Raw genomic sequence first — 15692 nt, forward strand, 5'->3', positions numbered from 1 at the left:
ATTTTCTAACATCAGAGAAAATAAAAAGGAGAGGGACTACCAGAGTAGAATCATCAGTTTCTTTGGTAATCTGTTGCCACACAGGCATCCTTGATAAATCCAGTAAAAGATAATTAGTTAATAATGTTATATATATTCTGTAGTTTGGAAAGATACCTTCAACTGGGTTTTAAGTGGAAATACAAAACTTTAGTGTATATAACATTTTTGGAGAGATGGATAGATGATAGATAGATAGATAGATAGATAGATAGATAGATAGATAGATAGATAGATAGATAGATAAATAGATAGATAAATAGATAGATAGATAGATAGATAGATAGATAGATAGATAGACAAACAGACAATAGAAAACTTTCTTAGAATCATCACATGGTAAAAGAATGATAAAATATGAGGCAATTAAATTTGTCTAGGATGACTAACAAGGTAAGTTCAAGAGAAACAAATGAATTTCATGCCACAATCAAATAGAAAAAACACTGTTTAAGAAAGGACCAGCTTATGAAATATGTTAAAGTTTAAAAAGTCCTTAAGAGTTATTGATATAGACATGTTGATCTGGACAGCATACTTATTGCAATGATGTTTTACACAGCATGTCAAATTATTACATCTTCTGCTCATCATCTGATGAAATTGAAATGTTTTCATCTTCATTTGGAATTAAGTTAAGTGGAACTATTATGTTTTTTTTTCTAAAAAGGCATTGGAGTAAGCAAATGACTAGAAGAAACCAAACTATCATCTACCAGTTTCTGCTCCAGGGCCTGCCCATCCCCCCAGAGCACCAGCACCTGTTCTATGCCCTGTTTCTGACCATGTACCTCACCACCATCCTGGGGAACTTCATCATCATCCTCCTCATTCTACTGGACTCCCATCTGCACACACCCATGTACTTGTTTCTCAGCAATTTGTCCTTTGCTGATTTCTGTTTCTCCTCTGTCACAATGCCCAAATTACTGCAGAACATGCAGAGCCAGGACCCATCCATCCCCTATGCAGGCTGCCTGGCACAGATATACTTCTTTCTATATTTTGGAGATCTTGGGAACTTTCTCCTAGTGGCCATGGCCTATGACCGCTATGTGGCCATCTGCTTCCCCCTTCATTACACCAACATCATGAGCCCCAAACTTTGCATATGTCTGGTGGTGCTGTCCTGGGTGCTAACCACGTTCCATGCCATGCTGCACACTCTGCTTATGGCTAGACTGTCATTCTGTGAGGACAATGTGATACCTCACTATTTCTGTGATATGTCTACTCTACTTAAAATGGCTTGTTCTGACACTCATGCTAATGAATTGGTGATATTTATCTTAGGAGGCCCTGTAGTTGTACTCCCTTTCCTTCTCATCATTGTTTCCTATGCAAGAATTGTTTTCTCCATCTTCAAGGTCCCTTCTTCTCAAGGTATCCATAAGGCCTTTTCTACCTGTGGCTCACACCTGTCTGTAGTATCGCTATTCTATGGGACAGTCATTGGTCTCTACTTATGTCCTTCTGCTAATAACTCTACTATGAAGGAAACTGTCATGTCTTTGATGTATACAGTGGTAACTCCCATGCTGAATCCTTTCATCTATAGCCTGAGAAACAGAGACATGAAGGGAGCATTAGAAAGAGTAATTTTCAAAAAGCAAATTACCTCCTTCCTATGATGGCAACACTTCAGATTTTTATATGATTTATTCTAGAAAACATTAATATTAACATTGGATGTTACTACAGAACTTTTACTCACTATAAATGCTTCGGTTTAAAGTTACCACTACATAACTTTCACTCCACAAATTGCAGGGAGTTTATATGAGTAGTTGAATTTGGAAAATAGGTTTGGAGGACCTAAATATGCACTCATTGTCCTGTTTAGTTGATCCTGAAAATTGCAGCATAGACTTAAAGTCATATCTGTTCCTCATGGTCATTCCAGGATTTTCTCATTTATCCAAATGTCTGCTGTTACTGTGTGCTTATACAGATCCAAATATTATTAACTATTGGCTTGAGATCATAGAATATCTCAACTTACCAGACCTTTAGCAATTGCTCACATATTCTTTATACAGTATGTTATTAGATAATTTGTATCACTTAATTCTCTAGACTCTGTATTTATTTCATTTTCTATATTGATTTTCTAACTGGTCTTGACTCTTAGAATGTTTGTAAGCCTTTAGTATATTATGGACATTATTGTACATTTTTTATACCTGGTATTAATCAGTACTCAGGGACACCTTGGTGTATTTTCTCAAAATCAGGTAAAAATATTTGGTTACACTTTGGTGTTTTGTTTTCTCTTATTCTGTGCATTGTTTTATATTGTTTCCATGGTTTCAGTGGGTTTTGTTGTTTTATTTTATTTTATTTTTAGGAAGAACCTAAAATTGGGTGAGTAAGGAAGGGAAGAAGAACTAGAGGGGGGAAATGATCAAAATATATTTAACTTTTAAAATTATTTTAAATAAAAATATAATAATAAAATTTAAAAGAAACCTGATACCCAAGAAATTTATGTGTTACACATAATACATGGATCTATGAGACAACAGAGAAAAGCTTCAGGATTTGGGGATAAACACAGATAGGAAAACCAACAAAAAAGAAAAAAAGTAGTGAAAAGAGCCAAATCGAATTGCATCAAATGACAGTTAATGGCTTTCACTGAGTTCAAAAAGTTCTTTTTATACTATGTATAGCAAATCCTATCATATAATGTTTTCCCACATTCTGAAGGTTGCCTCTTTGTTGACTATTTTCATTTATGTAGAGAAACTTATATAATTCTTAAAAATAAAATGTATTTATTTATGTATCCCTGTAGGCTAGAAGAGGGTACCAAATCTCATTACAGATGGTTGTGAGCACCTGTGGTTGCTGGGACTTGAACTCAGGACCTTTTAGAAGAGCAGGCAAAGCTCTTAACCACTGAGCCACCTCTCCAGCCCTAAAATGAATATTTTTAAAAGAAGAAAAAGAGAAAGAAAGAAATACATCAGAGAAGATTGAGGGGCTTATGGCGCCCTACTAATTTTTCATAACTATTAACTGTAAACAGACTCTGGGAGCAGGTAGGCATTGTTTTAGTAGCATATTCATAGTGGAGCCAATCAGACTCCAAAATATAGCACCAGATCCATGGTTGCATGGGACATACTAATTATTCTCAGTGTGTCACAAAACAAAATGAATAGTCATGAAATTGAAAAGAGATTTGTGGGGAGGAGGGACAAGGCAGGGATCTTAGAGAAGAAAGAAGATTACATGTGTGACATTATTTAAAAATTATCAAAAATATTTATGGAACCACAACTGCACAGAATGCAAAGATCAATGTACTGTGAGGACCCCATTTCAATAGATATATTGGCAGCATAGCTACTGCATCCTGTGCTCAGAGAACATCACAGAAGGAGGAGCGGGAAGATTCTGAGAGTAGGAATGCCAGTAAGTCTGCTGTGCGACTGTTTTTCTTAGAGATGTCTACTTAAACAAGGCCTGAACAATGGCAATATGCTAATATGGGGAAGGGGAAAAATCTTATAGGGTCCCACTCCTAAACTAAAAACTACAGGCAGCTATTGGGTGCTGAGAGAGAATTAGGTTCTCCCAGTGATGAGCCCTCATTGGATTTCCAATACAAAGTGATGAGCCCTGAAACCACATCCACACAAACAACAAATATAGGCTCAGCAGGTTGTATTTTTATAGTTTTAGGTAGGCAGGTAGGTAGGTAGATAGATAGACTGATTGATTGATAGTTGATAGATAGATAATGTAACCATAACAAAGGAGAAAAGGCTATTGGTTTGAAAGAGAAGACATGTGATAGATTAGAAGAAGGAAAGGGGAGGGGAAGTGCTGTGATTATACTTTAATTACAAATGTAAAAATAAAATGACTTAATAATAATAAAACAATAAAAACAATAGGTATTGCCCACTTGAAGATTTCCTGGGTGTATTGCCAAAGGACTCTATATCCTACCACAGAGATACCAGGTCATCCATGCTCACTGTTGCTCTATTCACAAAGTTAGGAAATGGACAAATCCTAGAGCAGTGCTTCTCAACCTTCCTAATGCTGCCACACTTTAATACAGTCCCTCATGTTGTTATCCCAACCACAAAGTTATTTTCATGGCTACTTCATTATTGCAACTTTGCTACTATTATGATTCATAATGTAATTATCTGATATATGGAATATTGATATGCAACCCCTGTGAAAGGGTCGTTTGATACTACAAAGGGGTCACAACCCACAGGTTGAGAACCACTGTGCTAGATGTCCATCAACTAATAAATGAACAATGAAAATGTGGTAAGCTTACATAATGAAATATTTTTCAGCTGTTATGCAAAATGAACTCTTATTACCATGGGCGAGCTATTTCCATTACTCATCTTATATGTGGCAGCATGGGCAGGGGAGAGATGCCCTTCCCCTGCCTATCAATGCCTCCGGCAGGAGGAATAGTGGCTTTGAAGTCAGAAGGGTGGGAGAACTTCTCCTGCCTGCCACCAGTTGCAACACTCTGGAAAACAGGCCCTCCACCTCACTTGGGCAGCACAAGAGTCAAACCTGTTGGCAGATGTATGGGCAAGCTGGCACCAATATTGTGAGCATGAAAAATCTGTCTGCATTACTCACCTGTCATGTGAATAAGAGGGTGAGAAATGCCCTCCTCCATCTTCAATGCCTGAGGCAGGTGGGAGAGCTGACCTTGAGGTCAGAAGAGCAAGAAATTCAGTCCTGCACCTTATCTGCTGCAGTCCTCAGGAGAGTGGTCCCTATGCCACACCTGGGCAACATAGTAGAGCTGGCCTTGATGGTGGCTGAACTGACCCTGAGGACATGAAAGCAGGAGAACAAATCCTGCCCCTTGCTCATTGCTGTAAAAGTGAACTCACCAAGGCAATAAAGCAGAGCTCACCCTGATGTTGAGGATAAGAGAGAGCTGACTGCTGGGCTGACCAACCCCGCAATTATCAGACCCAGAACCAGAGTTAGGATAGGTTGACCCACCCCAGTATTCATCCCATCTGCAGGAGTACATGAAAGGAACATTCCTGCATACCAAAAATTGTATGATTTCCAGAACATATGGCAACAACAGAATAACCAAGAGGAGTCACAGTGAGGGCCCGGCATTGCTAGTGTAGCAGAAACCAGAAGTCTTAAACCAGATCAATGACTCTTGGCAATGAACACTTGCAAGTAAAGATATATGGACAAGAGACTTTACTCCATGACGAAGTGTGTCACACTCTAGCTGACATAATTAGATTTTTTCCTTTTTCTCTTAATTTTTTTGGGGGGGTGGGCTGCAGTGGCAAGAGGGTGGATTGTCAGGAATGGGAAATGAGTGAGGTTGAGATGAATGATGTGAAAGATACAAAGAATAAATAAAAGAAAGTTAGGTTAAAAGGAAAAGAAAAATAAAATCATGCAACTTGTAGGTAAATGAACAGAGTTTAAAACAACTGAACAAAGTGGCCCAGATTCAGAAAACATCTTTTTCAGCTGTTTGTTCTCAACTGTATGTTTCTTCTGTTGAGAATAGAATATTCATTTATTAGCCAGTTACTGATTGGATTATTTGTTGTTTGTGATGTTCAGTTACTTTCAGTTATTTATATATCCTAGATATACATTCTATGCTCAAAACGATTTCCCCATGCTGTAGACTACCTCTTGACCCTGCAGGTTATGAAGAAGCTTAGTTCTTGGAATTATTTCCTGTGTTATAGAAATATTTCAGAATGTCCTAGCTTGTGCTTATTTATAGCTTGAATTGTTTTATTTACTTTTCTATTGTAGTTTCAAAGTTAGGGTCATTATCTATCATCTATCTATCTATCTATCTATCTATCTATCTATCTATCAATTTCTCTCTCTCTCTATATATATATATGTGTGTGTGTGTGTGTGTGTGTGTGTGTGTGTGTGTGTGTGTGTGCAGGCAGGCAAAGAGCTAGACAGACAGACAAATAGATAGATAACCTAAAAGCAGGCCTAGAGAGATGTTTTAGCAGCTAAGAACACATACTATTTCAGAGAGAGCCTGAGCTTTTGCTCAAGTATCAACACAAAGTTGCTCAAAATGCCTTTACCTCCAGCTCCAGGGACATATGATACCTCTGACCTTGGGCACACAGAGACACACATGCATAACTAAAATTAATAAAATAAAAAATTAAATGTAAGATTCACAAATGAGTGAAAACACGATATTTATCTTACTGTCTTTTGCTTACTTTGTGTTTTTAAAGATTTATTTTCATTATTTTAATTAAAATATTTTGTTTAATTTTCATACACTAATGCTGTATTTATATCAGTTCTAGCCTTTCTTCTCCCTGCAGAACTCCTCCCACTTTCTCCATTTCCCTCCCAAGTTCATGATCTCTTCTTTATTATTGTTGTAAGTATTTACAGGAGGCAAAATTATACTAACACACTACATACTAACTGGGAGTGTTTCCAGACTGTGTGTCTTTAAATGTCACAGTGGCTTCCTTAGTAAATCATGATCTCTAATGTACATTTTATCAATCATTGTGGTCTCTAATTACTTCTAGGGAGTTTTCAAACTCTCTTCCTCAAACACCCCTCCCCACTGCACAAAGAATAGGCTTTAGCCACTTAAACAAGTAAACAAATAAGCACCCATTAATGGGTTTCTCTCTAAGTCCACCATCCCGCAAGTATAGTAAAGTATGATTGGTGCTGATAATCAGTCACCACTGAAGGACTCTGGGAAAACTGGTCCTACAGAGGTCCTTGGTAATTACTGTTTATAATGAGTTACTGGACTCCTCTGGGATGAAGAGCCTCTTAGGCTCAGGGATGACTACAAGGAGATATGAGAGAAGCAGAGGGGAAGATTAGGGGATGAGTGTGTGACGTTTTACAATCTGTGTCTATACTGAATATAAGAGAGCAGTATCTTTTATGAGGGCTTGGGCATTGCCCTGTTCACTGCAGGTAAGGATGAGCTATTTCCTTACAGTTCTAGCCTGAGGATATTGGTTGAATGATGCTATGTAGCACAAGTTTTCTTGCTAAATTATTCATCTCTTCCCCTGAAGACTTTGCAATTGTTGAAATATTTTGTTTCATGGACACAATTTGTTATCTTTTTAAGAAAGAGAGACTTATCTATAATTACACCTTATGCAAAATTCTCAAAGCCCATATCATTGCAGCAAAATTGTTCATTTGGGTTTTTGAAAAAGGGACTCACATTATAGCCTAAGAGTGCTTTGAATTCAGTGTGATCTTATTGCCTCAGCCTCACAAGAGCTATGATTATGGATGACTCACAATGCCCAGCCTGCTTGTTCTTACACCAGCTTTAGTATTCTTTCTGTAGTACTTAAATCTTCTTTAACATACCTTCATCTTTGGAGCTTTAATAAACTATGAACAAGTTGAGATATCCAAGACCATAATTAAATTCACTTGATAGAGCTAAAAAACCTACATGTGTAATAGTAATGACTGCAATAGTTCCTAAGTACAGTCCACGGACAGTACTATTGGCATCTCCTGTGGGCTCATTTGCTCTATAGAATCTGAGCTTCAGAGGCGTCACAGTGTCTGTGATCAATTTGAGGCAGGAAATTTTGGATTCATGAAAAATATGTGAGTGGGTCAGGTGTACAGTATCCTGTAATATTGGAGATCGAAAATAATTTCCTCATGCTTCTGTTCAGTGAGTGTCATTGAAATTAACATGAGAAAATAAATGTGATTCCTGGTGCTAGCTCTTGTAGATCAGGTTTGCCGTGAGCTCATAGAGATCTCCCTATCTCTGCCTCTCGAGTGTTGGAATTAAAGGTGTGTTCCAGCACTGCCGGGCCTGATGATTGATTTTTAATGCATTATTATAAATATAGGAAGAAGCATGTACTTGTTTCAGAAACTCTGGGACTATTTCTCCCATGTCTATCCTATTATATTAAGAGATACTTACATATTTAATGTTAAAAGCACTTCCATTAAAACTTTCATATGCTGTCCAGATCTAAAATTGTGTCTTTCACTGCTGGCGAAGATACAGACATTAAGTCATCAGCGGCAACAACTCCAGGTGAGGTCTCTTGTTTCTGATTACTCCACCTGCTCCTACACAAGACACAGTTCCCCGTCATTCACAGAACAAGCAGAATTTCAGAAACAGTGTGGTTTTACCCTATATGTCTCTTCCCTTTGTAACACTCAAATATGTAAACATTGAATGCTACAAACCTCAGCAACAGGATGAAGATCCAAGCATTTGAATTTGACTCATTTAGTCTCTGCTCTCTCTGTCTGTGTCTGTATCTTTGTATCTCCATCTTTCTCTGTATGTGTCTGTCTCTGTATGTGTCTTTCTCTGGTGTCTCTCTCATCTGTCCTCATTTTCATTTTTGTTTGTTTTTTATTCAAATGTACTAACTAAAATATTAACAAGGTTAAAATGAAACTTCAAAGAAACCTTAAAACTGATGTTTCTCAAAACCTAGTATCAGGACCAAAGACAAAATCCTAGAGATTTTGAAATAAGTACATTCTTCTTTTTATATTTTAATAATTTACAAAAATAATCATCCTATTCATTTTTCTACATAAACTTTCACGACACTCTCAGAACAGAATCATAAAATTTTTAATTTTAGTCACAAACATTATGGAAGAAAATTGTACACCAGACCTACCCACATATTTTAGAAACAAAATTTTCTTTCTGAAATTCATCACAAAATGTGAAATTTTCATGCTGAATTCTTATATTGTAGATTTGTATCCTGAAAATGTTTTTAAAAACGGCCTGCCCTGATGATAGTAGACTAAACCTCTTAAACTTTAAGTCAGCCATTATCGAATGTTTTTATTTATAAGAGTTGCTGTGGTCATGGTGTCTCTTCACAGCATAAAAATCCTAAGACAGTCTACATTGTTTTCCTATTGTTTTACCAGGCATCCTTATTTACATAAAACCAGGAAAAGGTGCTGGAGGCAAACATAAAATTTATTTCCCACTATTCCTTCCTTCTGTTTTGTCTTTTCCTTTGCTAATATATGCATGTAATTCATTTTATATCACTGTTTTACTGGCTAAGAACTGAATTTCAAAACCTTCACCCATCACCCAGTGTCTATGAGTAAGCCTTAGTAACACAGAAACCTGCCTGATTCTGCAGTGTCCTTCCAGGTTCTCCTTCTTCAAAAGGAAAGGAGTAATCATTTTACCAATCTCTTAGTGTCAGATGATGAGCCAGGATTTCAAATTTGGGTCAGTTGTTCCCTTTGTTGTCTCTCTGAGTGTGCAATAACAGCACCTCTTTCAACATCTCAGACATTCTGCTGAAATGCACAGCTTCATTAGAAGCTAATCTCCACCCAAGGTTCCTACTATTCCATATGTCTCCTCAGTGCGTGCTTCTGCCTAAGGGCCCACTGCCATTTCAATATTCCACACTTACACATTGCTAAACTCTGTACTCTATATGATATTTCTTCCAGTAATTTATGACTCTAGTCATAATATTTCTTCCAGTATATTTTTTGATTTATGATATCTCCTTTCACCCTGTTGCTTAAGTGGCACCTTATCTACAAAACTAGATCATGATGCATATAATTTTGCATTTTGCCTTTTACTTTGATAATTGTTCTGAAATATGTTACTATTCTCTGTGTATTTTTTGATGGCACACATACAATCCCCAAATTTTGGTGGCTTAGTAGAATATAATTATCAGAGATAAAATAGAATGTTAATATTTAAATTAACCTCTATCACCTTGAAAATAGACCCGATAGTCAACGGCAATAAAAATTAGTTTTGGTATCACTAGAAAGGACACAGATTATAATAAATTGATATATACAGTAACCTTACAAAGAATGTCTCCTTCTAAGAATAGTTGTAGTTTTTATTTTTATTTTGAATTGACAAAAGCATTAAGTTGTGAATATATTGTGTAGTGCTTAAAATCAAGATATACAAGGCTATGATATAAAATATCCCTTCATGTGAAAACTGACAAAAATCCTTCTTTTTTGTCTTTTAAGATAAACCATACATAACTATAGACTGTGGTCATTCTAATATTCAGCAGCATACCTGAAATCTAGTTTATGTATTCTTAGAATATATTGATCAACTTCCCCTACCCATGGCTTCTGAAGTTATTCAATCCCAATCTTCTACAAGAAAAAGTTTTTAAAACTCAGCTAATCACGAAGTCGTATGACACTCCTCTTACTGTGCCTGTCTTTCCATGCTGCTAGAAACGACAGCATCTCATTGTGACTTATGTCTGAGTTATATATCCCTCTGTGCTACATTTCCTGACACACTCATCAGGAAGGAGGTGAAGATTGTTTCTACTTCTTCGTAGATAGTGACAATTCTAGTGGTGATTAGATCATAAAGTCTATGACACAATGAATTAATTCTTACCTAGATGGAGTCATGATATGATGTCACAGGGGCATGGTAAAAAAGTAGGATTGTTAAATACAGGGGATTGACAGTAGAGGCAGAGATGACAACTGTCAGCAATGCCATGAGTCACAATGAGAAGGATATAGAACATGGCAGTAGGTTATGCTGACATGGTTATAGAGAGTGGTTGGTGTAATGGTAGCAGATACAATTAATGTTTTTCCAGAGAGATGAAGAGTCAAAGACAACTGATTAGAAGTGAGAATCTAGGCTTCTGCTTGTACCTTAGCCTGAAGAAAGCTAAGTTTAATCTTAAGGAATTCATCAAACATTATTTTATTCCTATTTTAAGATATATGGACAGGTATACAAAGCTGAGTGATAAATTCTGGCCCTGTTAGCATAATATCTATATATCTTGAGGCCTTTTTATACGGTGTTGCATTTTATTCAAGAATGTATGACAGGAGCGTTTTCAAAGTATGTGTTTTCATGGTGATGTTTCCATAATGGAAACTAATGGTTTCTTCTCAACATTTTCATATTCTTAGGATCTTCTAAATTATTAAATTTAGCTCTTAATTATTCTTTGAAATTCAGACTCCAGCAATATGGGTTTCAACTCATCCCTGAACAAGTTATGAATAAGCATTGACCTATGAATGTTTCTTCTTCACTTTCCCCCTAAGAATAGTAACGCATAATCAACAAGTGTAATCAGTCACCCCTACAAGATTCTGGAAGAATTTGTCCTAGAAAGATCCTAGAAAATTACTCTAATGATTGTTCAGGATTTAGATTCCTCTGGGTTACAGAGCATCTTAATCCCAGAGATAACCAGAAGGAGAGATAGGAAAAAGGGTGATACAGATCTAGGTGCTGACTAGAGACTATTATTTTCCGTAAGCATAGTGAAAAGAGAGAGCATGATATTTTATTAGGGACTGTGAATTACTCACAGATATTCTTGATGTGTTGGCAGGTGGGTAAATGGGCTAATGGTTTACTATCCTTCCAACACAAGAGTTTTAATATCCTACAGTGTATGACTCTCTGTAAGAAGATTTTTCAGAAATAATATTTTCCTTCTTTGTCTTTCTCATCTTCGGAGACTTTGCCACACCATGGCACTTGAATTAATGGTGGCCATTTGTAATATTTTATTCACCCTGTGGTTCCTCTTATTAATAGCTTTATAATTAGTCTCCTAAGATTATACTCTACCAACATAATAGCCCTGTGATGATAAAGACATTTTTTTAACTTTGCTGTGTCACTTCAATAAACACTAAGCAGGACTCCCATCAAAGATTATTTAAATTTACCTGATGGGACTCACCAATGTGTATTTTCCATGATAATGTAAGTGTTGCCTCTTCCAATACTCAGGTATCATCACCTGGTGTTTTATTTATTATGTAGAATCTGAGCTACAGAACCACAGTCCATGTTTTCACATATTTCTAGGTGATTTGTATTTAATGTGAATTACACCATTTCCTAGGGATTTGCTATATGCTGTTCTGGTCAGAGAAATACTGATTTAATGGCTGAAGAAGATATGAAACTCTCTGAATTACTTGGAACGGCATCTGCAGGTAACGTCTCTGATTTGACCTCCACATATATTTCTATACTATATGAGTCACGCTCATTTACAAGGGAAGTAGAATTTTAAGACAATACTTCTATTTTACTTTGAATCAGTCATTCTAAATACTCATGACATTGAAAACCATATTCATGGTACCATTAGAATTAGTATTTCATCAAAAATCAGTAACAGAGACTAGTCTATCCATACATGTTAATCATGACATGAAATGTTATACACTGAAGCATGATTTTTCTCTGTAACATAAGGTCCTGCTTGTTGGGGTTTCTGTCCTGCCACAAGGTTCCACAGCCGTTTGGCCCCAAAGAAAACCACACAGAGAGTCCACATTAGATATAAACTGATTGGCCCATTAGCTCAGGCTTCTTATTAGCTCTTGTAGCTTATATTAACCCATTGTTCTTATCTATGTTAGCCACATGGCTCAGTACCTGCCTCCAGAATACTAGAGCCAAAGGCATGTGCCACTACAGATTTAGTATGGATATTGTCTCTAATTTAGTAGAGGCCTGTAGCCTTTAACATTTAAGGAGTCTGTCTCAGACTGAAAAACAGCCAACAAACATGAACATTGGTCACACACAAGTACTATGCCACGGGCTGCCGTGCTGCAAGATGAAGGAGGACATAGCCTCTCCTGCAGGTAGTGCACGTTCTTGTGGGGAACCTACATGAATCAGTGGTCAGGGCCATTGAGCCATGTGAGAGGAGCATAGAATAATGTGAGAGCATGCAACAGGTCTCAATCTTGTGTGGAAAATTTTGAATAGCAAGTGTCATATAATATCTATGAAAGATAAATGGGGATAACATAGGTGAAGGGGCTAAAGAGGGGATGAAATTATAGGCAAATGAAACAGGAAGTGTAAAAATGCTGGAAACAAGAAAATGTGACTTTTAAGTCACATTGCAGCAGCACACAGGTATGCCACAGCTCCAGATTAAAGCATCATTTGTGAACATAAGAGCTTTGGATATTATTGAAAGTTGGCTTGAACAAGAGAAATGTTAAGGATGTTAAGTCTTTTAATTGATTTCCTGAGATTCATCACATAAATTACTCAAAGTTTAGTGACTGAAACATTGATAATCTTGTAAACACATTCTTGGCAACATCTAGTTGCCAGCCTGGTCTAGGAGTGTGGTGTTGAGGTGATGAATGGATGAAGTAGAAGGATGAAGAGGAGCTACAGGATTTACTAGATTGACATTGTTAGGAAGAGAAATAGAACTGACACATTTCTTATTCTATTCAGGCATTTCAGATATTGGATTTATCAGTTCTCCACAGTCACCTTTACAGAACTGAATACCCAGTGTCCCTTTTACAGAACTGAGAGCAGGACATGGGAAAGTTGGGAAAGAGCAAAGCGGTATCATGGGTTTCATTTGGATCTGATGTACTTGATGTGCCTGTGACATATCTAAGAAACTAAGCGAAAGGTTGGAGTTCTGAAGGTGACACAAATTTAACAACTGAGTTTCAGATATCAATTTAAGCCAATGGGACACACACATACAAACACATATATATATACATATATATGCCACACATATATGTAATTATTAAAAATAAAGTTTCAGAGTCTTGAGAAACAACAGTGTATCAGAGATACTAAGAGAAGGAACCAATTTCATCTGCCAAGGAAGGTCATTCAGACAGGTAAGGGAGAAACTAACATAGCTAAACCTGTTTAGGAAATGATAGAATATTGAAACATACAAGGAGGCTTTTTAAAGCATATTACAAGGGTTTACAGATATTATAAGTTTATAATTATGGTTATGAGAATAATTGTTTTAAAGTAAATAATATAAAAAGAGCCCAGATATCTGCTTATTTTAATTTGTATTTCTAAGGAACTATGTCATTTTTACTTAACAATACAGGAAAAAGAATATGACAGAAGTGAACACAACTGTCATCTCCCGGTTCCTCCTCTTGGGCCTGCCCATCCCCCCAGAGCACCAACACCTGTTCTATGCCCTGTTCCTGGCCATGTACCTCATCACTGTCCTGGGGAACCTCATCATCATCATCCTCATTCTTCTGGACTTCCATCTGCACACACCCATGTACTTGTTTCTCAGCAACTTGTCCTTCTCTGACCTCTGCTTTTCCTCTGTCACAATGCCCAAATTGCTACAAAGCATGCACAGCCAAGTTCCGTCCATTTCCTACACAGGTTGCTTGGCACAACTGTACTTTTACTTGTATTTTGCAGACTTTGAGAGTTTCCTCCTAGTGGTCATGGCCTATGACCGCTATGTGGCCATCTGCTTCCCCCTTCATTACACCAGCATCATGAGCCCCAAGCTCTGTGTGAGTCTGGTGGTGCTGTCCTGGGTGCTGACCACATTCCATGCCATGCTGCACACCCTGCTCATGGCCAGATTGTCTTTCTGTGAGGACAATGTGATCCCCCACTTTTTCTGTGACATATCTCCTCTGCTGAAACTGTCTTGCTCTGACACACACGTTAATGAGTTGGTGATATTTATCATGGGAGGGCTTGTTATTGTCATTCCATTCCTTCTTATCATTGTGTCATATGCACAAATTGTCTCCTCCATTCTTAAAGTTTCTGTTCAAGGCATTCGCAAGGTCTTCTCCACCTGTGGCTCCCACCTGTCTGTGGTCTCACTGTTTTATGGAGCAATTATTGGCCTCTACTTATGTCCATCAGCCAATAATTCCACTGTGAAGGAGATAGTCATGGCAATGATGTACACAGTGGTGACTCCCATGCTGAACCCTTTCATCTATAGCCTGAGGAACAGAGATATAAAGAGGGCATTGACAAGAGTTCTTTGTGAGAAGAAAATTCCCTTATGTATTTGATAGGTGCACTTGACAATTTTGGAAAACTGTACCCAATAAGTAGACTGCACTAATGTGGAGATGTTATTCCAGATTTCCTCATTGCCATCCAAGATTCCATTAAATGCATAATATTTTCAGTATAATATTTATTATTTATTATTAAGATCAATAGTTAAATCATTTCAACCAACAAAAAAGCTATCTCAAAATAAAGTGTTTAATATTTAAAATTGATCACCCATTAGTAATATAACTGCCTTTTTTCAAAGTAGAGGCAACCTGACTTCCACTCATGAAAAAAGAAAAAAAAAGATGAGCATGTAGAAGAGAATATATCTGAGTGTAAAACTGAAGACAGAAACTACTTTTTGAATATGAATATTCTTCTATTTTATGTTTCTTGGGTGACCCTGAAGAGGCATATATTAGAGCTGCTATTTCAGTGCCCTCCATTCCTTACATCTTAAATCACTCCAAAATCTTATCAGTTTATCTGAGTTCTGCTTTAACTGTTATCTAATTTTTAAATTGTCTTCCAAAATACTAAGTCCATGATAACATCCCAGTATCTCAACCTCCCAATCTCCTAATGTGTCCTATGTGTTGTTTCTGAACAAATATTGGCTTTCATTCATTCTTAATGTTTTAATCTTTACTATTTTATTGTGCATATGGGATGAAATAAAGTGGTCAGTTTCTTGAAACTGGAGTTACAGATGGTTGTCCACTGCCCCTTTTTTGTACCGTGGTTTTGTCTGGTTTGAACTTGTGTGCGTATTGTGCATGCTTTCACAGGCTCT

General features: G+C 37.0%; 2 protein-coding genes across 2 annotated transcripts; both read left to right on the forward strand.

Moving 5' to 3' along the window:
- The first annotated feature begins 725 nt into the window (after positions 1-725).
- Positions 726-1670, forward strand: LOC142831935 (olfactory receptor-like protein I9). The gene has a single exon (XM_075942355.1). The coding sequence runs from the start codon at positions 726-728 to the stop codon at positions 1668-1670; it is 945 nt and encodes a 314-aa protein (XP_075798470.1).
- A 12298-nt stretch (positions 1671-13968) lies between these two features.
- LOC142831936 (olfactory receptor 1468-like) lies at positions 13969-14910 on the forward strand. The gene has a single exon (XM_075942357.1). It carries the CDS (start codon positions 13969-13971, stop codon positions 14908-14910), a length of 942 nt encoding a protein of 313 aa, XP_075798472.1.
- The last annotated feature ends 782 nt before the right edge of the window (positions 14911-15692 follow it).

This window comes from Microtus pennsylvanicus, chromosome 11 (genome assembly GCF_037038515.1).
Source record: "Microtus pennsylvanicus isolate mMicPen1 chromosome 11, mMicPen1.hap1, whole genome shotgun sequence".
Lineage (NCBI taxonomy): Eukaryota > Metazoa > Chordata > Mammalia > Rodentia > Cricetidae > Microtus > Microtus pennsylvanicus.